The sequence below is a fragment of the Adiantum capillus-veneris genome, chromosome 10 (assembly GCF_014529385.1).
Source record: "Adiantum capillus-veneris isolate H3 chromosome 10, ASM1452938v2, whole genome shotgun sequence".
In the NCBI taxonomy this organism is placed as follows: domain Eukaryota; kingdom Viridiplantae; phylum Streptophyta; class Polypodiopsida; order Polypodiales; family Pteridaceae; genus Adiantum; species Adiantum capillus-veneris.
This window is the reverse complement of record NC_140940.1, coordinates 134,974,176-134,999,004: the sequence shown is the minus strand read 5'-3', so window position 1 is coordinate 134,999,004 and position 24,829 is coordinate 134,974,176. Positions and strand designations below refer to the sequence as shown.

Sequence of the window (24,829 nt, the reverse complement as noted above, 5' to 3'; positions counted from 1 at the left end):
AAAGCAAAGGTTATAGGTTGTATCATCCTCAAAGAAAGCGTATTCAGGTTTCACGGGATGTAGTGTTTGTGGAGGATTTTGTTCAGCCCTTGCTGTCATGTACTAGAGACAGTAATGTAAGCTCACAGGACATTTATGACACTTTGTTGCCTCTTTTTTGTGGTGGGAATACAAATGTAAATTCCAATCAGGCAAATGTACAGCCTATGGGGATTTTTGAAAATGTTACAGATCAGCCTATGAATGATGCAGATGTACATGATGTACTTGATGAAAAAAGGGCTGAAAATGAGCAGGCTAGAGGTATGCCAAAATGGCTGGTGCAGCCATTGCGTGACAGTAAATTGGATGCACCTTTGTCTAGTCCTACTCGTTCAGGCTCTTGCCATGCATCTTATGCATCAGATTGTTATGCTTGGTTGTGTCTAGCTTACATGATGTTGAGGAGCCTTTGTCGTTTGACGAAGCACAGAATTCAAAAAATTGGATGGCTACCATGCAATCAGAATATGATGCACTTATAGAAAATGACACATGGACTTTATGTGATTTGCCTCTTGGCAAAAAGGCCATTGGTACGAAGTGGGTTTACAAGCTGAAACGCAAGCCGGATGGGAGATCGATCACCATAAGGCTCGACTTGTTGCAAAGGGTTATGCACATAAAAAAGGCATAGATTATGAAGAGACTTTTGCTCCCACTTGTTGTATGACTACTATGCATTTTCTATGTGCATTGGTAGCTCATTTTGGTTGGGATGTACATCAATCAGACATTGTTACTGCTTTCTTGAATGGTGACATATTTGAGGAAGTTTATGTAATGCAACCTCGCGGTTTTGTCAAGAAAGGACAAGAAGACAAAGTGTGCAAATTTAACAGGGCTTTGTATGGGTTGAAGCAATCTCCTCGTGCTTGGTATGAGAAAGCTAACACTCATTTGGTCAAACAAGGCTTTCATAAAAGTCCAACAGAAAGCACATTGTATGTAAAGCGTGAGGGTGATGTACTTCTCTTTGTGGTTCTTTATGTAGATGATTTGATGATCACTGGACCAAATGAGAGACATATTGCTGAATTTAAGGCTGATTTGAGTGCTACTTTCAAGATGAAAGATTTGGGGCTGTTGCATCATTACTTGGGTATAAAGTTTAAGCAATGTGATGGTGGTATTAACTTGTGTCAGAAAAGTTACATAGAGACATTGCTATGTAAGTTTGGACTTGAGGATTGCAAACATATTGCCACTCCCATGGAAACATGTTTGAAATTGAGTCTTCATGATGCTGGTGATCCTGCTGATGTCACTCTTTACCAAACTGCTGTTGGATGCTTGATTTATGTATGCAACACGAGGCCATATATTCATTTTGCAGTCTCACAGGTCAACAAATTTATGCATAGCCCAGGTTCTAAGCATTGGCAGACTGTCAAGAGGAGTTTTTGCTACCTTAGTGGCACTTTACATCTTGGCTTGTTTTATCCCAAGGGGGGATCATTGCCGCCATACTTACATGCTTTTTTGGAATTAGATTGGGCTGAATGTTTATGCGAGTATCCACAAGTGGTTTTTGTTTCATGCTTGGCAGTTCATGTATAGCATGGTTGAGCAAGAAGCAACCTAATGTGGCCACTTTGAGTTGTGAGGCTGAGTATAGGGCAGTCGTCATAGCTACGGTTGAGTGTGTATGGCTAAGACGCCTTATGGCTGATTTGGGTGTTGGATAGGACGCTACCAACACTATCTACACTGACAGTCAAAGTGCATTGACAGTTGCGAGGAACCCAATTTTTCATGCTCTCACAAAGCACATTGAGGTGCATTACCACTATGTCAAGGAGAGGCTCTCAGCAGGAGAAATCAACTTGGCTTATGTGCCAACACAGGACAACCTTGCAGATCTTTTCACAAAGGCATTGTCTCGTGAGAAGCTTGAAGCTTTCTGCAAAGCTTTGGGATTACTCCCCTTTGTGGACTGATCATGTCCTCAGGGCATGGCACTTCCCTTTACTCATGTGCCAGCTCTTGTTCACCGCATCACTCCAGGGGGGATTTGTTACCATATACATGTGGTAGTGATGTGTGTGAACACACTTGGACTGCCAGGGCATTTTTTTCCGTCTTTAGGAGGTTTTTTCCCGCGTGCATTGTATATACGCCCATCACTCTAGGGCTATCTATCTTTCCATTGCACACTAAGTAGCACACTCTCTATTGTGTGCCTTGAGCTTCCTTCGTCTTCTCCAAGCTGTGTGCGTTTCTCTACAACCCTAATTCCAACACATAATTCTCCTTTGAGATGTACTCGAACTTCACTAGCACACAGACCCTCTCCAAGTACCACCCGATTTGCTAAAATCTGAAAGGGTTCTGTATCTTAGTAATAGGGTAATAACATCTATAACCTTGTGCAAGACCAAACTCTATTTCTATCAGGTCATCGAAAGCCTTAGTAACCTGAATGTCTTCCTCCACATGCAGATTAAACACGGTTCCCAACAACTCAAGGCTGAGCTAGTAGCTTCCAAATATGTTCCCGTTGGTATCCTGCACATGGGTCAAAATGTTCATCAAGCTTGGATTATTCTTCCAATGCTTCCATGGAAGCATGTCATAATCCAAAATACCAATTTTCTGAATCCACTCTTTGTGTATAGGAACATTGAAGTCAATGTGCTGCCTCATCTCCAAAAAGTTGTACTCCACTGGACTCATCTGCATAGCCAAAGTATATTCTTCCAATGGTGTGGACACCTCCTCATCAATCAAGACTTCTAGTGATGATGGCATTGCTTGAGTAGTTGGTTTAGAGCACCTTGAAGACCTCCTGATCTTCATGACTTTGGGTTGTTCCTACTTAGGAGAAGGTATGGCCAACTCTGTAACCTCACTGGTTAGTGGTTATTTAGACATGGCAACAAGAAGAAAATGTGCGCAGAACTCTTTGAAGTACAAACTCACGTGTAATGGCAATGCGAGTTGAGAGAGGAAGCGTACGTTTAAACCCTTATTCTTTTCCAAATTTGAATGGATGGAATGTGACATCTCCCCACTAATCCCACATTCTCCCACAAATTCTCCATGATTTAAGGACTTTGTCCCATTGCTTTTAAAATGATCATCTCCACTTACATAAGATTTCAAACAAAATCCATTTAGTGCATTTGGAAAAATCCTTCCTTGCTCATTTGCTAACAAATAAGTTGATGGTCCCACTTCTTCAGCCAATTGAAAAGGTCCCAAGTATCTAAGCTTCAATTTTCTTGGTCTTTTTCCCAATTTGCTATTGTACATTAGTACCTAGTCACCATTTGCAAATGATTTGTACTGCAAATTTCTGTCCAACCAAGCTTGTGTTCTCCTTTGAATTGCCTCAGTGGTGTAAGCTACTTGAATCCTGTTTTCTTTTGATTTTAAAAGTTGTTCCTGTCTAAGAACTGTTGCATGATCTCCTGTGACAATCTATATTTTACTGCAACTCTCAGACTAGGCACCACAAATTCCATTCGTACAATAGCTTCTAACCCATATACCATTTTAAATGGAGTCATGCCTGTACTGACCTTGAAAGCTGTCCTAAAAGCCCACAATGCAAAATCCAGCTTGGTATCCCAATTTGTCATGTTTTCTGAAATCATCCTTCTCAAGATCTTGACCAAAGTTGTTTGTGGATTCTGCTTGACCATTTGCCTGTGGATAATATACTGTGGACGTCTTGTGAATAATCAAATGATATTCAGTCAACCTGTTGATTACTTTATTTATGAAGTGAACTCCTTGATCATAGACCAATTCCACTTGACACCCAAACCTGGTCATTATATTCTTGTACAGGAACTTTGCCACACTCTCTATCTTATTATCCTTCATTGCCTATGCCTCCACCCATTAAGTGCAGTAAAGGCATCTTGCCCACATCCATTGGTTTGGAATCTCTTTGACAAGTTAAACAAGTTTTAACAAACTCATTAGCATCATTAGTTCTAAAGGGAGGATTGGTTGTAAAGGCATCTTGCCCACATCCATTGGTTTGGAATCTCTTTGACAAGTTAAACAAGTTTTAACAAACTCATTAGCATCTTTGAAAATTGATGGCCACCACAAACCTGCTTGAAAAATCTTCTTTGCTGTAATGTCCCCTGAGAAATGGCCACCAGCATCACTTGCATGTGCTTCATTCAAGATCAACTTCTGATCAAATTTTTGAACACACTTCCTCAAAATCTGATCTATTCCTCTTTTGTAAAGAACACCCATAATCACTATAAATGTTCTACTTCTCCATGCCAATTTCTTTCTTTTGACCATTGACATGCAGAGAATATAACATATCTTCATACCAAGAATCCTCATTATCCACAAAATCCACTGGAAACAAATTTGCATTAGGTAACTCATCTATTACTTCAGTAGGTGGCTCTCCTATAGCTAACCTGCTCAAATAGTCAGCTATCACTTGCTCCTGACATGGCCTGTGAATAATTGAATAGTCAAATTCTTGCATTCCCAGTACTCTTCTAGCCAACCTTCCTGAAAGATGTGGTTTATTAACTAAATACACGAGAGATTGATGATCCACATGGATCACAACTTTGTTTGCCAATAAGTAATGTCTGAATTTTTGTAATCCAAAAATCATCCCCATACACTCTCTTTCAGTAGCTGTGTAGTTTCTTTCTGTAGATAATAGCACTCTACTGGCATAATAAATAGGTTTAAACCACCCTTTTTCAGGTTCCTGCATCAAAACTGCACCCACAACTGAAAGGGATGCATATACAAATAAATGAAAAGGTAACTCCCAATCAGGAGGAATCAGGATTGGTGCAATCACCTCAACATTTTCTCAGCAGATTTAATGTAGCTTCATGTTCTTATTTCCACACAAAGTCTACATCCTTTCTTGTCAGTTGAGTAAGGGGAACACAAACATGAGCCAAAATTCCCAAAAATCTTCCATGCCACTTTACTTGTCCATTAAATCTCATCAACTGCTTCATTGTCTTTGGTGGTAAAGCTTTCAAGATTGCTTCCACCTTCCTTGGATCTATTTTTATTCCCTCTTTACTGATGATATGTCCCAATAAGATACCTCTTTTGACAGCAAAATCACACTTGGCAGGGTTCAATGAAATCCTTGCTTCTCTGCATTTTTCAAAACATAATCTCAAATGGTTGAGATGATCCTCCTTATTGCCTGACACACTGAAATCATCCAAAAATACCTTCATGAAAGTAGCCAAGTAAGGATCAAAGGTTTCCATAACTCACTTTTGAAAAGTAGGTAGTGCATTCTTCAATCCAAAGTTCATAACGGGTGAAGCATACACTCCCCATTCAATTATGAAAGTTGTTTTATCTCTGTCCTTGAGGGCCATTGCAATTTGGTTGTATTTACTAAAACCCTCCAGAAAACTGTATATTTCTACTCCAGCCACTACATCCAGCATAGTGTCACAATATGGCAAAGGAAATGGATCAATAATTGTTGCAACACTCAGCTTCCTATAGTCAACACACAACCTGATTTTTCCATTCTTCTTTGGAACTACCAGAATTGGTGATAAACAGGTCACTATATCCACAGGGTAAATGAAACCAACTTTCAACAATTTATCTATTTCATCCTTAACCTGTTTGGAATAATTGGGGTTCATCCTGTACCTCTGTTGCTTCACTGGCACTGCATTTGTCTTCAAGTTTATAGTGTGTTGACATTCATCTCGATCTGTTCCCTTCATATCAGTATATGACCAAGCAAAGACATCTTTAAATTCCCATAACAATGCTTTCGATGCTTCTTTGAACTCATTATCCAATTCAATGGATACCTTCACCATTTTTGGGTCATGTTTAGTTCCCAAATTCATATCCTCTAATTCATCTTCCTTGACTCTTGAACTGTTAGACATCCGTTCTTCAAAAATCTTCTCTGCATATTTGATTGCCTCAGTGACTTCTTTCTCCTCTTCCAATCTCTGCTCTTTGGCTATTTTTCCTATTTTCTTCCCAATTTCTTTCGTTTTCAATTAAGGTAATTGTTTTTACTTTTCAACTATATTTACAATTTTCTACACATCAACTTCAAAAAGTGGAACTACTGTTTTGTTTCTTTGAAGAAATTCTTCTTCTTTATCTTCCTCACCCACATTGATACTTTCTGCATATAGAGGTCTGAAACCAGGTGGAATAGTCTTCTTTTGTACCATTTGCATCCTCATTTTTTTCTTCTTACGCTGTGTCTGCTCCCCATAACCGCTTCACCTTAGCTGCCCTAAGCCACGGTCTTCCCAAAATCATTGGGTAAGAGCATGTTGATTCTTCCAGTTTAAGTACCACAAAATTGACTAAAAAAGGTAATCCTGCCACATTGATTGTCTGATTTCTGAGAATCCCCAAAGGTTGTACCCTTCTTTGGTCAATCATCTTTATCTGAAAAGGTGTTGGTTCCCATTTTGTGAGGTTCAGTTTCTTGCAAACTGATTCAGGAAGAATATTCACTCTTGAACCCCCATCCACCAACACATCAAGAAGATACACCTTCCCAATGCTAATATTTATCACTGGTACTTTGTAATCCATATCCATTGGAGCTACATCTCCACAATCAATTTGAGCTAAATCAATAAAAATGTTTTCTCCCTTCTGCTTCTCCTCCTTATCTTTGGTTTGATTTGACAGTTTCTTGAAAAAAGTTTGACTGAAATCAGGGACTAACATCAATAGCTGCCCCACCTTCAATGAAATTGGAGATCCTAGCAAGACATCAGGAAGATCTTCTGATAATTCCTTATCATCTAATAATCCCTTATCAGCTGCATCCTTGGACCTGACTGCTCTCTCTTGAGATCCAAACTTTCAGGTTCTGAAGTCCTCCTGCCTATGTTTTCCCATAGTACTTGCATTTTCCCCCCTAGCCATGAAATTTGAACTTCTTCAATTTTCTCATTTGATTGTATTTCTTTCAACACTCCTGGTCTGATTGCATCCTCGGCCTTCCAACTAGTAGGTCCTTTAATCTCCTTCTCTTGGTCTTCCTGATTTTCCTTCAACTTTCCCTTTGATTAGTGATTGCTAAACTCTCAATCTCTCGGGGTTTCTCCAACACTTCCTCAATTTTAATACATGCAGGACAATCACACTAAAAAAAATGTAAAGTGTTACCTTCCCCTTCTGGTACTATTGGATGGACTTTTTGAGGGTGGTACTTGGAACTTTCTTCCACTAACTGAATTTGGTCACGCTCCACTCCTGAGATAATATATTCCAAGAGTACTTCATTAACTTGAGCACGTGCTTTCATCCTGCCACCGGTAGATGCACTAGCTCTTAAATTTGCAGGTGTATAATTTACTATTGGAATGCCTCTCTTATTACTCTGCTTACACCACAAGTCACATTCAAGTCCTTGCCAGTGCCCCAATATTCCCCAATATGTGCAAGGTTGAGATGGGCTACTTTGTTGTGGGTACTTCTGCATATTTTGCTAGTTTCCCTACTGAAATGATCTCAATTGACGTGAATTTTGAAATTTGGGTCTGAAAGGTTGTGGTGCTACTACGTTTTCACCTGACTCCATTTTGGCAAGGATATGTGCTGGCCTCCTTCCCCTGAAGTTGGGATTATAATAACAATTATCATAATCATGTTCAGGTATTTGACATACCTGACAAAATGGTGACTTGGAGGAATTTGGAAGTCTGAGGGTTGAAGGTCTTTCAACTTTTCCAAAATCAGTCTGTTAATGTTTGAAGAATCTTTAGGATATGATTTCCCATTCTTCTTCTTTCCTTTACTCTTTGACTTCCTTCCTTTTCTTTGACTTCTTTCTCTTTTGTTCAATCCATCAGTTTTTGATTCTTCATCTGAATCAGTTTTTGAATCTTCATCATCATCTGAATCTGAATCTTCGTGTTCAGAATCTGAATCCTATTTGGATTTCTTCTTATTTCCCTTCTTTTGTTCACTAGTCCCATACCTTCTTTCAGCTCTCATTGATGCATCTACCAAATTCCTAGAGTCCTATGGTTGAGTGAGAGGTGCATGCCTTGCAATTGCACTTTTAAGTTGCTTCTTGAGCCCTCTACAGAAATGATCCCCCAATTGCTCCCAATTTAATTGCATCATTGTGTAACACATCATACCCACTTGCAAACCACCTAGTCTCAAACCGACCCACATGACTGTCAGCATCCTGGGATTCTTTCCCCACTGAACTTTGCTGTCGCTACTTTAGGATTGGGTGCGGGTTGAGCCATCACTTGTGGTTGAGGGAGTGGTTGGATCCCTAATGGGTCAAATGTGACTGATAGTAATGGAGGTAAGTGAAATTGGGGTTGCTGGCATATCAACTGTCTCCTTACTTTCAAGAATTGATAAACTGATTGAATTCCAACCAATTGGTGAATTGCTCTAATAGGAGCTTCTGGGGTTTCTCCCTGCTCTGGCCAATGCGAATAATTCCCTCCTACAACCTGCTCTTGGCTTCCACATTTATGGTTGGATTCCTGTGACTCTGTCCCCTCGCCTATTGGTGGCAACCTTGTGATTACTCCTACCTCAGGGATATTGATTTCTGAATCTCCCCCTGATCTCTGCATTTGGGCATCCAACCAAGAATCCCATCTTCTCTTTTGAAATCTGGTACCATATGTAGAAACTGATGGCTAGTCCCCTGGTCCACTCATGCATTTCTTCTCCCTTTTCTATTTCTCTGGGCCCTTAAATATTCAATAACCTGCCTTGTACAGGAGAAAGTTAGGTAATTGGGAGCATTGCAGGCCCCGAAAAGTAATATACAGAAGCCCCAATACTTATGGATTCTCGAGGCAATATCCAACTTCAGGTCTTGCGAGATTGAATCAAGGTATTCTTCCAAGAAATTATTGTTGTACTTCTCCCTTTCTTCCTCATCAGTTGTCCAATTACGAAACTCCTTTAGAAACTCGCTAGGTTCAATCTCCATTAGCCCCAATTAATCCCATTTCCCGAATGGCGAATAGAATACTCTCTACAATTAGTAGGATCGCCAAGTGTTATTGAGGTATGAGAATGTACCAATTAAATTAAATACTTCAACTTCAAGTACATTACACACAACATTCAGGAATTCATACTATACAGGCACTGAAACACAATTAGGAAATACACAGTGTACTGCTCCATAATTGAACACTATTAACTCAAGAGTTCCCTGGAAAAACAACGCACATGGCTTCAACCTCTTCTTCTTCATTCATACGATTTGCCAAAATGTTATAACTCCTTGGGATAACCCACGATCCCTGATTTTGAAGAGATTCCACCCTTTTCATTACAAAATGACTAAATAATGTCTGAATCTACAAACACTTCACTAAAGGTAAGAAAAGTACTAAATATGGCTTTAACAGGAGCCATCCCCAGCCCTCTGCATGTAGATGCCTCTCCTTGCAAGAGACGCCCCACCATGTGTGGAAGCACTCGAGAGGTAGCGCCCTCCCACCTCCCTCGTATAGCCCAGCATCCCCAGCCCTCTACAGATGCCTCTCCTTGCAAGAGACGCCCCACCGTGTCTGGAAGCGCTCGAGAAGTAGCGGCCTCCCACCTCCCTCATACAGCCCAACCATGAGCCCTACCTGACTTGCACAACATCGCCGGAGCTTAAGCACATAGAACCTGCACCTAGGGTTCTTTTAAATGGAATCTTCAATTGCATGATTAGCTGGAATCTCACATGATTCCATTTGATTTGCAAGGCTTTTAGGCACAAACTCGACATAGCCGAAGTTGAATTCGTAGTGGCCTTTCTGCCAAAGAGTGTTCTGAGGTAAGCTAGTCCACCATGAGGTCGCATGCACCTCAAGAGCAAGCTATGAACCTAAAAAAACATGTTCCTTCTTTGCACGCCTGCAAATTGCCACATCTATATCGGCATGCTTCTCTATCAACTGCCTAATCAGCTACCTTCGATGTGCCTTGCCTGACACTTGTCATGCCCCCCCACCCACACACACACACACACACAACCCAAACACCCCCCGCCCCCCCCCAAATTTCTTTTTCCTTTGACTTGTCTACTAAGAAAGGAAGTTCTCATGAGGGTTGCATGTTTCATAAATAATGTGTTTATATATGGGCGTCAAGGATAATGCCTAACTATCTTTTATCCCCCCATCCTCTGGATTTTTCTTTGCTTAATGCCTAACTACACAGTGCAGTTTCTCTTAGGTTCACTACCAATCAAGATAGACTAAGGGGAACCTTGAGGAAACACCTTACCAATTGAGCTATATGGAGTCACGATTCTGTCCAGTACATCATGAGTCCAGGACACAATTTTTGTATCTACAAGCAACAGCTTAGGTACCATATCTTTTTGCTAGAGATTCAAGATATTGAAATGTATTGTTGCATAGGAAAGTGGATTTCATAGTGGGGAGCTTGAAAGAAACTTTTCACCTCAAGAATCTTTTAATCGCACTCAAAAAGCAAGGAGTGACCACTCTTGTCACACCATGGTGACAGAAAGGCAAATTCAATAAGAGGTTATGAAATCATACTCACATAATTCATAGTTTGCCTCTTTTTGGCATGTTTATTTATTTTTTTATAAACCAAGCATTACCGTTCGGAGTGTCACAAATCGTTTGTGAATACGATCAAAGTCGTTTGGTCGCACTCAAATCCATGACTCGGATCACGACGATCAAGTATTCAACCCACCAAGTTATCTCCTTTGGACATGTTTTTTTTCTTTCGAAACTCACATTTTGTGAGCAAGAATTTTATTTAAACCAAAAAATTAACACAGCAAACCATGTTCACACCGAACCATGACATCAACATGAATACCAAACCCAATTCCCATGCATGAGCTGCCTTTAAGGAGCCACCATGAGGCAGATAGCTCGTTTGGACATGTTAGAACATCTTTATCTTTATGCGGCTTAAAAAAAAGACGAGCGTAGAGGCATGCCACGCGTCGCGTTGCAATCACTCACTCGGAGGTGACCCGAAAATTTTTGTGCATTGCGTGCACGTAGCTTCGCACATGCATTTTCTAGAGAGAGAGAATCCAGGCTACGACGACTGTGGTCGATTGAGAGGGAAAGAGAAACGTTGCTGCTTGTGTGTGTGTGTGTGTGTGTGTGTGTGTGTGTGAGAGAGAGAGAGAGAGAGAGAGAGAGAGAGAGAGAGAGAAACCTCTCCCCAAGGAGCCGTCTGTGTGTGTGGGAGGATAGGATGCATGAAGCATTGAGAGGGGGGGGGAGAGAGAGAGAGAGAGAGAGAGAGAGAGAGAGAGAGAGAGAGAAACCTCTCCCCATTGCTCGTGCTGTGCGAGATAGAGAGTCACATCAATGTGCGAGCCTCTAGAGTGAGTGTGTGTGTGTGTGTTATAGGAGAACTTTTAATCCATATGAACACTTTTAAGAGACCTCAAGATCTATGTGAGGAGTCTTCAACTCAAGCGTGTACACACACATACACACGCGTACGCGCACATAGTCTTACAAAATCTTCATCAATGGTGACCTTACAGTGTAGTTGAGGGCATGCAATGGTGTATAAGTCTACCTTAATCTCTTTCTCGTGTAGATATTATCGTCATTAAGTAAATTAAGAAATTTATTAATGTATATGATCAAAATTTTGAACATTAATGTAACATCCATTGTGTAATTTATATTACATGCCAATAACATAAATCTAACATTGATCTTTTTGCGCTTTGAAACGGAAGTTAATTTTATAAGAATTAAAGCTATGTTTCTTTTTGCTGCAACAATGCACGGGTCACGTACTAGTGCCTTAGAAAACAAGGAGAATGGTACAAATTTTTGAATCCATTTTTTGGCAAGTTAAAACATGCCATAGAGAAGAGGATAGAAAGGCGTTCAAATTTTTGGATGCCTTGTTTTTTGAAACAACCTTTGTCCCTATCGAGCTTGGTCGAGGAACAAGGTTGAACGTCATGTTTGTGTGGGCCACTATAATTGACACTGATTAACTGGGGTTTCTTTGCACATATTTATAGACGATATAAACTATATTTAGCATGTTTCATCGAACCCCATGCCATGTGTCCGACCATCCCTTCTTTCTATCATCGCTCTTGGCTCCCTACCTCGCCGCATTTGCGAGACCTCCCCCTTTGTTTTCGTTTTTTTAATCCAAGCCAAGGCCTTTTTCTTCTCTAAACCAAGGGAACCTTAGTAGATTCTCCTTAAAAAATTTGGTCCAAAATAGTATCCACATATTTTGGATTTTGGTCACGAGGGGTGCTATTAGCTTGCATCCATGTAGTATATACTCCTTGCAGCTTTCAAATCTATACTAATAGATAAAAGGGGAGGGGATTCCGCTGCCGCCCCCCCCCCCCCCCCCCCCCCCCCCCCCCCCCTCTCTGCCACGTGGCGACTCCTAGAGAGTCAGGACCTTCAGGAGGGCTCTCAATCAAGCATTTAAAAAAAAAAACCATCATCGCCAGCCGCCTACTCCAGTTGGCGCGCCCGGCGATGCGAGGTGTTCAATGCGGGCGGGAGAGAGTGGAGGTCCTGCTCCTGCTTTCCTCACGTCAAGAGAGAGAGAGAGAGGTCCTCATAGAGAGGTCCTCCTCAAGAGAGAGAAAAGAGAGAGAGAGAGAGGTCTGCCGCTGCTCCAGAGAGAGGTCTGCCTCATACGCTGCTCCAGAGAGAGAGGGCTACATCGCTCCTACGGCAGAGAGAGAGAGAGAGAGAGAGAGAGAGAGAGAGAGAGAGAGGGTCTCATTTTCTTGCCACGCTGCTGCCAATACATTGCTCCTGAGGGTCTGCCTCACGCCATCACCATCGCAGGAGCTACTGCGGCTCCTCATCCTCACGCCTCGCCATCGCAGGAGCTACTGCGGCTGCGACTGCACGACCGGCCTACTGCGACTCTACCCGACTATTGCACCACCGCGGCTTGCAAGTAGCGTAGCACTCTCTCTCTCTCTCTCTCTCTCTCTCATTCGCTCATTCCCTGTTTCCACCTTGCGGAGCTGGGCCTGTCACCTTGCGCTGCCTTGGGCATGAACTGTCACCTTGCATGAACTGCCATCGTGGGCACGTGATTCCGCCGTGGGCATGAAACGCCCCCCCCCCCCCCCCCCCCCCCCCAACCTGCGCCTGGAAATAGAATGTTGGTTATGTAGGCTTTGGAGATTTTACGTTATTCCATATATGCAAAAAATTGTATCAATTCAATATCCTACAACTAGAATTGTGTTGTTTATGTAGGCTTTTTGGAGACATCATGCCTTTTATTTTACAGATAATTGTGACATCATGCCTTTATGTAGGCTTTTTGGAGACATCATGTAGGTTTCATTATTTTACAACATCATGCCTTTTATTTTATAGATAATTGTGACAAATTACTTTCAAACAAATTTGTGTTGGTTATGCAGGCTTTGGAGATGAATTGCTTCATTAATTTACGTGATTCCAGAGATGCAAAAAAATATTTGTATAGATACAATATGCTAAAACTAGAATTTGTGTTGGTTATGTAGGCTTTGGAGATGAATTGCTTCATTATTTTACGTGATTCCAGAGATGCAAAAAAAATATTAGTATAGATACAATATGCTAAAACTAGAATTTGTGTTGGTTATGTAGGCTTTGGAGATGAATTGCTAAGCACTACAAAAAGGATCTAGAAAATAGATACAAGGGTACTTTCGGGGATTTTGAAATTTAAGGGGTATTTTGGGAATTAGCACAAAAAGTGCTTGAGGAGCTTCATGTCCAAGATGTCAAGGGGAGAGAGAGAGAGAGAGAGAGAGAGAGAGAGAGAGAATTAGCACAAAAAGTGCTTGAGGAGCTTCCTGTCCAAGATGTCAAGAGGGGAGAGAGAGAGAGAGAGAGAGAGAGAGAGAGAGAGAGAGAGAGAGAGAGAGATAGCGTTGCCACTACCCTCCTCTATAGCCCTTAGGCGTACGTATATTCTCTATTGTGGTAGCTACCGGCTAAATGACCACCAAAGAACCCTAAAGAGATTTTCCTCTTTCCCCTCTTCAACATCCTTGGCTACTCACAATCGTCAACAATCAAGGAGAGCTGAGTTCTAAGCTAGATACACAAGGAGAAGATGGTAGAGAGAGCATTCGAGTGGGAGATGGATGAAGTGAGGTTATAGGTGAAGCTTCAATGGAGGAGGGTGTTGGGTCCAGCTTGAGGATCGCAAGGGTTGGGGATGGGAAAGAGCGTGAAGGTGCTTACTCGTCCATAAGAGAAGCGTGGGAGGGTGGTATTAAGAGTTGAGGATCGCAAGGGTTGGGGATGGGAAAGAGCGTGAAGGTGCTTAGTCATCCATAAGAGAAGCGTGGGAGGGTGGTATTAAGGAGAGTGTAGGAGTAGCGATGATGGAGCTGGTCCATTTCTAGAAGCTTCTCGGATATGAAGGGGTAGGGTGTTGATGTGGAGGTCATGGTGGCCTTTTCCACACAGCCTAATTTTTGGAGTTGGCCATCCACTGGATGGGAGCTTTGAACCACTGATTGCAGCCAGTATTTGTGGATGCCCACGAAGTCCCCCATCACGGCCCACACCGTGATCTCGAATGCCTTGCCACATGTATTAGTGTTACCACTATCCTCCTTTATCGCATGCAGACATACGTATATTCTCTGTTGCGGTAGCCGCCGACTGAATGCCCCTTCAGTAACCCAAAGAGGTTTTCCTCCTACTTCTCTTCAAAACATCAGACAGAACTCCATCTCGATGTTGGGTGCTACTCTCGCACAGACAATGATGGGTACATGTATGAGTGCTACGTCACAGATGTTGTAGAACTATAGAGAGAAGTAGGAGAAGAAGAAGACAGGTTTTAAAGTTGCAGGCTCAACCCCATGAGACCTCAAGGATCAACAAGAGTTGAACTCACGGATGCGAAGAAGCTTTGGGTTGTTTTCGGCTGATGCGAAGTGAGGGTGTCGCTTCAGATGCAATCACATACGCTTGCATCTTGAGGGCAAGGGTCACGGTCACAAAGCTCTAGGTTGTTTTTAACAAATGCAAAGAAAGGGCATGTCTCCAATTGCATGAACCTTGAAGGTATGTGGCATCACACAAGATGATGATATGGGCACAAAAAAACATGATAATATTGTAAAATTGGGGTTGTTGAAAGAAAACGTCGTGCTTGGCACTACCTTGGTCGACATGTATGCCAAATACCATGCACTTCATAAAGCACAAAAAGTGCACGAGGAGATTCCGACCTAGGATGTCATCTCTTGGAATGCACTGATTGCGGGAAATGTCCAGCTTGAAGTGGCCAATAAGCTTTGAACCACTGATTGTAGCCAGTATTTGTGGATGCCCACGAAGTCCCCCATCACGGCCCACACCGTGATCGAGAATGACTTGCCACATGTATTAGTGTTGCCACTATCCTCCTTTATCGCATGCAGACATACGTATATTCTCTGTTACGGTAGCCGCCGACGGAATGCACTGATTGCGGGAAATGTCCAGCTTGAAGTGGCCAATATAACATTTCATTTCAGCTCCCTCCTCTCCACGTGAGATTGAAACTGTGAGTTATCATCATCAATGCCCGAGGGTGTTCGGCATGCAGCGGTGACCACAGAAGCTCATGCCCCCGCACCCGCCCCTCACAGCTCTCAGCATGGCGCGGTGTTGACCATTACCTCTCACGCACGCTCGCCATTGCAGCCTTCCTTCATCCTCCCGGCTACTACAGCAATGCACGCCATCCTCCTCCGGGCTACTGTAGCAGAGCACGCGGGCTGTCATCGCTTCTCATCGCCATCGTCATTTTTGTGGGCTCATCGCCACTGAGCCGGCTACTGTAGTAGCGCACGCGGGCTCCCCCGCACCCGCCCCTCACAGCTCTCAGCATGGCACGGTGTTGACCATCGACTCTTACGTAGGCTCGCCATTGCAGCCTTCCTTCATCCTCCCGGCTACTGCAGCAGTGCACGCCATCCTCCTCCGGGCTACTGTAGCAGCGCACGCGGGCTGTCATCGCTTCTCATCTCCATGGTCATTTTTGTGGGCTCATCGCCAGCTGATCCGGTTACTGCAGTAGCGCACGTGGGCTCAACATCCTCCTCCCGATGTCTGCAGCAACGTCATCGTCATCTCTGCGGGCTCTCATAGACCTTGGCCCTTTGAAGACGTTTAATATAACATTTCATTTCATCTCCCTCCTCTCCACGTGAGATTGAGTCTGTGAGCTTGAAGTGGCCAATAAGCTTTGAACCACTGATTGCAGCCAGTATTTGTGGATGCCGACGAAGTCCCCCATCACGGCCCACACCGTGATCGAGAATGCCTTGCCACATGTATTAGTGTTGCCACTATCCTCCTTTATCGCATGCAGACATACGTATATTCTCTGTTACGGTAGCCGCCGATGGAATGCACTGATTGCGGGAAATGTCCAGCTTGAAGTGGCCAGCATAACATTTCATTTCAGCTCCCTCCTCTCCACGTGAGATTGAGACTGTGAGTTATCATCATCAATGCCCGAGGGTGTTCGGCATGCAGCGGTGACCACAGAACCTCATGCCCCCGCACCCGCCCCTCACAACTCTCAGCATGGCGCGGTGTTGACCATCGACTCTCACGCAGGTTCGCCATTGCAGCCTTCCTTCATTCTCCCGGCTTCTGCAGCAGCGCACGCCATCCTCCTCCGGGCTACTGTAGCAGAGCACGCAGGCTGTCATCGCTTCTCATCGCCATCGTCATTTTTGTGGCTCATCGCCAGCGGAGCCGGCTACTGCAGTAGCGCACGCGGGCTCAACATCCTCCTCCCAACGTCTGCAGCAACGTCATCGTCATCTCTGCGGGCTCTCATAGACCTTGGCCCTTTGAAGACGTTTAATATAACATTTCATTTCATCTCCCTCCTCTCCACGTGAGATTGAGTCTGTGAGCTTGAAGTGGCCAATAAGCTTTGAACCACTGATTGCAGCCAGTATTTGTGGATGCCCACGAAGTCCCCCATCACGGCCCACACCGTGATTGAGAATGCCTTGCCACATGTATTAGTGTTGCCACTATCCTCCTTTATCGCATGCAGACATATGTATATTCTCTGTTACGGTAGCCGCCGCCGACGGAATGCACTGATTGCGGGAAATGTCCAGCTTGAAGTGGCCAATATAACATTTCATTTCAGCTCCCTCCTCTCCACGTGAGATTGAGACTGTGAGTTATCATCATCAATGCCCGAGGGTGTTCGGCATGCAGCGGTGACCACAGAACCTCATGCCCCCGCACCCGCCCCTCACAGCTCTCAGCATGGCGCGGTGTTGACCACCGACTCTCATGCAGGCTCGCCATTGCATCCTTCCTTCATCCTCCCGGCTACTGCAGCAGCGCATGCCATCCTCCTCTGGGCTACTGTAGCAGCGCACGCGGGCTGTCATCGCTTCTCATCGCCATCGTCATTTTTGTGGGCTCATCGCCAGCTGAGCCGGCTACTGCATTAGCGCACGCGGGTTCAACATCCTCCTCTCGGCGTCTGCAGTAGCGTCATCGTGATCTCCGTGGGCTCTCATAGACCTTGGCTCTTTGAAGAAGTTTAATATAACATTTCATTTCATCTCCCTCCTCTCCAAGTGAGATTGAGTCTGTGAGTCAATGTTCAGGAAAAATGTGTTTCAGCTTACTATCGTTTGAGTTTTAAACTGGATCAGAGCCCTATGTGAGTAGGGCTAAGCACTGCACAACAAGACAAATAAATTAAAGTGTACCTCACTCGCAGATTGGAACAACTACCTTGAATTCTAGCATTGCCTTGGTCGACATGTATGCCAACTGCCATGCACTTCATAAAGCACAAAAGGTGCTTTCAATGAGCTTAATCTATGGGATGTCGTCTCTTGGAGTGCACTCATTGTGGGATATGCCTACACATGAGAGAGAGAGAGAGAGAGAGAGAGAGAGAGAGAGAGAGAGAGAGGAAAGAGAGAGAGAGAGAGAGACAGAGAGAGAGAGAGGGATGGGGCAGCCGCTCTCTTGGCCCTAACCAAGTTAGGCATATCCCACAATATGTGCATTCCAAGAGACGACATCCTACACACAGGCTTTGGCTATTGCTCTCTCTATGGCCACCTTGCACCATAGAGAGGGAGGTATAGAGAGGTGGATAGAGGAAAAATAGAGATAGAAATAGATAGAGAGAAAAACATGTATAACATGGTGCTAAATATATATCTTATTCTTCCTTACAGAGATGGAGCACGTGCTTACCTCTGGAGGAGATTCTTCGGAGGTGATATTTTTTACCCCAGAGAGGGACCCAAGCAACAATTTACAAAATGCCAAGCGCGTTGCTCAAGGTGGCGATGGACCTGCAAAGAAGCATATTGTAGATGGACTAGGTATCATCCACACAATATGCTCCAAAATTCAAGCCTCATGTGACAGAGCGGAGGCATCACAGGTTTCCTATAGAGAGAGCATTCACTGGTTGAGCCATTCACAATATGAGCAAGGGGTTTATCTTCATGGTCTAGAGGAGCGGATGCAGCTACAGATTAATGGTATTTTGCAGCTACAGAGCTCAATGCAAGGACAACTTTCTCGCGTAGAAAGCAACCGGGCAAAAATCATGAGTCTCTTGGAGAGGTCCGTACTTGACAAGGATAGCATTGATTCAAAAGCATTGTGCCTGAATTATGAAGTACTAGCAACAAATTGACCGCCGTAGCAGTACAACATACAACATGTGTCTCCGAAGTTAGATCTATCTCAAACAAGCTCCATGGATTGTTAATGATCCATTGGCCCAAGAAGGGGATTAATGCTGTTGGAGATGTTCCATCCAGTTCAAAGCAGGGCAACCCTTGCAAGAAGTGAATTATGTAATCGATAGTAATACCACTTCTTTCTCATTATAGACTTAGCGGATCTATATTTTGGTGGCTTTGGGGATATTGACTACATTTTGGGGGAGGCTTATGTATGTAGTGGATACGAATTTGCTCACGACTCTTGGTTGTATTCTTTGGATACTACATTCTCAGAGGATCTCCATAATTGTAGTATTTTTGTTGCCACTATGTCTTTTGGGTCACACCTCCCGTTCCCCGCCCCCCCTCGCCCTCTCTCTCTCTCTCTCTCTCTCTCTCTCTCTCTCTCTCTCTCTCTCAAGTTATGTTGCAGTGAAACTCTCTCTCTCTCTCTCTCTCTCTCTCTCTCTCTCTCTCTCTCTCTCTCTCTCTCTCTCTCTCTCTCTCAAGTTATGTTGCAGTGAATCTCTCCTCTCCCTCTCTCTCTCTCAAGTTATGTAGCAGTGAATCTCTCTCTCCCTGTCTCCCTGTCTCCCTCTCTCTCTCTCTCTCTCTCACACACACACACACACACACATACATACACACACACACACACACACACACAAAGTATTCTAGGTGTGTGCAATGTCTGACTTCTTTCTAGGTATGACAAATGTGAAGCACTTCATAAAGCACAAAAAGTGGGAGAGAGCTTCCTATATAGGATGCCATCTCTTTGAATGCATTGATTGCCAGATATGCCCAATTTGGGTAGGGTCAAGAAGCTCTGGGATATTTTTGGTAGATGCAAAGCGAGAGTGTCTCTCCTAATGTAATCACATGCACACCATTGCCGATGTGGTATTTGCTTTTGATTGCGTAAACGGAATGTACACAACAACCCAAGCCTCAATGCAACTCTACCAACTCAAATGGGGACCTGTCACCATGGTAACTCTTCATAATGAAGCACTTCGGGGCTGATTTGGATGCACCTTTGAATCCGTCTTGAGCAAAGGTTTCCAATGGTCAATAATGGGTTAACGTGGCGACTCCTCAAGGGTCAGGGGACCTCAGTCGGGCGAGAATCCGGTTGACGTGTAGACTGGCGCGTTTTAACCGACTGAAACTTAACCGACAATTGTCAGTGGGCTAATCGGATGGACTCGCTCCCACAACTATATCCTTAGTAGTAGTTAGATGAGATATAGAGAGACAAATATAGAAGTATATAGACATTTACCATGTGGGTTGGCAAGCCTCCTGTCACTGACTCTCTCAAAGAAAGATAGACATAGTTGGGAAATCCTTTCTTCTCCATACTCTCTTCTTAATTCTTTAGATACTAACCTGTATATACCTGTGAGTACTTATAAGAGTTCTTTTTTGGACAGATGGCTATTGGTCCAAAGGTGTTGTCTCCTGGACATGCAAGACGTAGTAGGATATGTCAAGCCTCTCGAGCTACGCGACGTGCAGCAACGCGAGATAGAGTTCGACATTCTCTGGGTGAGATTGATGTGCCTCGCTGGGAAGATTACCAGCATTTGATAAACGTGAATCGATGTAATGAATTTCCTCAGGGAAGGATTGCATTGGATGTAGATAACGAGTCAATTCTCTCGCAAAGTTATGTAGGGATTGAAGTGGAAGACAATTTGGAAGCCAATAATGGAGATGTTCTTGAGGAGCCTCTAATTGTCTCCAGAGAGGGAGATTACTCCAAAGTTGAGACACTTTGCCTATCTATCACCTACTTATATTCTGAGACCACTTCCTTGATGCATATCTCTATGTTATCTATTTCTCATGAAAAGTGTATTCTTCACAACATAGGCAACTTGGATTTTGCATGTTCCTTTTGTGGTGCTTTAGCTTGGAAAACGGAAGCAAAGACCATTCGCACATTTGTGGGGAAGAGTTGTTGCAACTCAGGAAATGTTTCTTTGCCGCCATTAAGTGAACCTCCTTTAGAATTAAGGGAATTGATGCACGGGGGTAATACTAGAAGTAGAAAATTCTTGAAACATATCAGAGCATACAATAGTGTGTTGGCATTTACTTCTTTGGGAGCTCATATAGATGAATCTCTCTGCCAGAGAAAAGGAATCTATACCTTCAAGGTGCATGGATCTATTTATCATAACATTGGTCCATTGATGCCAGAAGAGCGATCATGTCAAATCCCTCGCTTTGCTCAGTTGTATTTTTTGACACTGAGAATGAGTTGCAAAACAGGATGAGTCATGTTTCTAAACTCAAACCAGATGTTTTGGAAAGCTTGCAATCGATGATGCATCGAGTAAATCCGTATGTTCAAGCTTTTAGGGGGTTTGCTACAATGGTCCAAACTTCCAATATTCTAGAGATTAGGATGGTCATTACTGAGAAGCGTACAAATGGCTGGCAATATGTTGCTCCAACAAGTGTGGAAGTTGCTGCAATCATGCCTGGTCAAGGTGAAGAGAGCAACATTGGCCATCGTGATATTGTGTTGAATCTTTTGGGTGGTGGTCTAAAACGAATCTCAAATTGCCATAGGTCATACATGCCTCTATTATATGTGTTGCTATTTCCAAATGGTGAAGAAGGTTGGAATCCTTACATACCCCAAGTGAACAGAGCGGAAGTAAGCAGAGAGCGAGTAAATGGAACTACAAAGTATATTTCTACAATGGATTTCTACAAGTATAGATTGCAAATTAGAGATGACACGACACAATGTCTTTTACGTGGTGGTAGGCTACTGCAACAATATATTGTTGATGCATATAGTTGTATGGAGGAGTTGAGGCTTTTGTGGGTTCGTAATCATCAAAGTGAACTTCGCGATGAGGTGTATCAAGGCTTGACAGATATGGTTGGAGCAAGAGATGGAACAAGGGATGATAGAGAGCTATTATTGGGTGCTAATGTTGGAAGAAGGGTTGTATTGCCTTCTTCGTATGTTGGTGGCCCTCGCTATATGCACCAGCTGTACCAGGATGCCATGGCAATTGTATGCAAGAGAGGAAAACCTGATCTCTTCATTACATTCACATGCAATCTTGGATGGAAGGAGATACAGGATGCATTACTGCCTGGACAAACATCCAATGATCGTCATGATCTTACTGCAAGTGTTTTCTACCATAAGTTGAAGGATTTGATGGGCTTGCTGATTAAGAGAGCTATTTTTGGTAAGGTCATTGGACACATTTATGTGATTGAGTTCCAAAAGAGAGGCCTTCCTCATGCTCACATTCTATTGATACTTGCATCTGAGCATAATCCAATAGAGACATTGCATTATGATAAGATTGTGTATGCGGAGCTTCCTGATAAAGTAATGTTTCCACAGGTGTATGATGTTATCAGTCGGTGTAATGTGCATGGCCCGTGTGGAAACTTGAATAAGAATGCTCCATGTATGAAAGATGGGGAGTGCAGGTTTAAATATCCTCGAAGCTTCAGTGCATCGACTACTGTGGCTAGGGATGGATACCCAACGTACATGAGGAGGGATGATGGAAATTACATTGTTTGTAATAAAGTGCAAATGAGTAATAAATGGATTGTTCCATACAATCCATTTTTGTCAATAAGGTACAATGCACATATCAATGTGGAGGTTTGCTCCACTATATCCGCTGTGAAATATCTCTACAAGTATGTGTATAAGGGACATGACAGGGCCACTGTTGTTCTACAAGATAGTGAAGGGCTTCTAAATGAAGTTACAAACTATCTTAATGCTCGATATGTATCAGCATCTGAGGCTATCTGGCGTATACTTGGGTTTCACATGCATCAAGAGAAACCTGACATACAACGGCTCCAAGTTCACTTGCCTCATCAAAATCAAGTCATCTTTAGCGACAGAGCGACTGTACAGAGTGTGGTGGAGGGAGATGTCAGCAAAAAGACAACGCTCACTGAGTGTTTTGTTGCAAATCAACAATATCCAGAGGCCAACGATTTGTTGTACATAGACTTCCCAACAAAGTGGGTTTGGAAGCCAGCAAGTAGAACATGGACTCAAAGACAGATTGGTGACATGATTGGAAGAATGTACCACCTTGTTCCCAATGCTGGAGATTTGTACTATTTGCGTATGTTACTCAACATGTGCAAAGGATGTAAGTCTTTTGAGGATATTAGAACCTTCAATGGACGAGTATATGACACATTTAAAGAAACATGTGGATTACTGCAAGTCGATGATGAATGGTTTCTTTGTTTGGAAGAAGCTTCTTTTCAGCAAACAGGGCAACAATTGCGCCTACTGTTTGTAGTCATTTTGGTTTTTTGTGAACCAATACATCCTGGTGCATTGTGGAATCGCTTCTGTAAGGAGATTTCTGAGGACCATGTATATCATATGAGGGTTCGCACAAATGATGCGAATATCTGTGAACACATGGCACTGAACCAAGCTTTGTCAAACTTAGAGACAATGCTTCAACACTATGGAAAGAGGCTCTCGGATTATTCTGGAATGCCCCAGTTGGATCACACCTTGCAAATTATGAGTGAGCATGGAGTGCTTGCTAAAGAGTTCATGTATAACAGAGAGGAACAAAGAGTATTGTCTGCTCGAATGGAATCATCTTTCAATGTTGGGCAAAGGGAAGCTTACAATCGGGTTTTACAAGCAGCTTGCATGAGCAGAGGGACTGTTTTTTTCTTGGATGGGCCAGGTGGAACGGGAAAGACTTATCTCTACAATGCTTTGCTCTCTCGGATACGCGGAGAGTCCAAAGTTGCTTTGGCATGTGCATCGTCCGGGATTGCAGCACAGCTTCTCGACAACGGAAGGACTGCACACTCTAGATTCAAGATCCCTATTGATATAACTTCTGAGTCAACATGTAACATTAAAGTAAACAGCCAGCTTGCTGAGCTGTTGCAAATGAGTTCACTGATCATATGGGATGAAGTCCCCCATGGCTCATAGACACACTTTTGAGGCTCTTGATAAGACACTAAGAGATGTCATGAAAAATGACATGTTGTTTGGTGGAAAGGTTCTCCTCCTTGGTGGTGATTTCAGACAGATATTACCTGTTGTGCGCAAAGGGGGAAGAGAAGACATTGTTAATGCATCTTTGTGCCACTCATACATTTGGCAACGTACAGAAATCATGCATCTAACACAGAATATGCGAGTGGTCAATTGTTTAAGTAATGTTATTGAAAGAGAGTTTCTGCAATGGACACTTGATATTGGTAATGGCGATGTTTGTGATGGGGACATACTTGATAATGTGGCCCTGCCGGCTTGCATGATGCTACCACAAAATAATTTGCAAGCATTGGTTGCTTGCATATATAGAGACCTTGAAACACAGACTTGCCATGCATCTTTTTTCAAGGATAGAGCAATTTCGGCTCCACGGAACAAGGAGGTGGATACTATAAACAATTTGGGCTTGTAGCAATTTCCTGGTACTTATAAGGAATATGTCAGTGCGGACTAAGTGTGTGAATCAAATTGTGATAGCATTTTATTCACAAGTGAGTTTGTAAATAATTTAGATCTTGGGGGAGGCTTTCCACCGCATGTTTTACAATTGAAACAGAATGCTCCAGTTATGTTGCTTCGCAATTTGGATCCAAGAAGTGGTCTTTGTAATGGGACACACTTGATTTGTAAGCAATTCCACAGCAAAGTGATTGAAGCAGAAATCATTACAGGGTCACATGCAGGAAATGCAGTGTTCATTCCAAGGATTGATTTTCTCATAGGATCTAGAGAAGGTCTCCCTTTTGATTTGAGACGCCGCTAATTTCCCCTACGTTGTGCTTTTGGGATGACAATCAACAAGGTGCAAGGCCAAACATTGGGAGTTCTTGGATTGTATCTCCCAACACCTGTTTTCACCCATGGTCAACTATATGTGGCAATGTCTCGCGTGAGATCCTCTTCTGCCATCAAGGTTGTGGTTGGTGATAGTCACTTAACAAGCATTAGTAGACATGGAGATCAAAGAACATACACTTCTAACATTGTCTACAAAGAGGTGTTGTAATTGACATGCCCCCTGCCACCCCCTTGCCATGGGGTTTAACGTGGCTGGATATGTTTCATCCAATAAA

At 43.2% G+C, this 24,829-nt stretch overlaps 1 protein-coding gene across 1 annotated transcript; it reads left to right on the top strand.

Moving 5' to 3' along the window:
- Positions 1-18,210: 18,210 nt before the first annotated feature.
- LOC147449706 (uncharacterized) lies at positions 18,211-24,168 on the top strand. Its single transcript, XM_086521622.1, has 4 exons — positions 18,211-18,660; positions 20,146-20,567; positions 20,990-23,612; positions 23,671-24,168. The coding sequence occupies exons 1-4, from the start codon at positions 18,211-18,213 to the stop codon at positions 24,166-24,168; spliced, it is 3,993 nt and encodes a 1,330-aa protein (XP_086377748.1).
- The last annotated feature ends 661 nt before the right edge of the window (positions 24,169-24,829 follow it).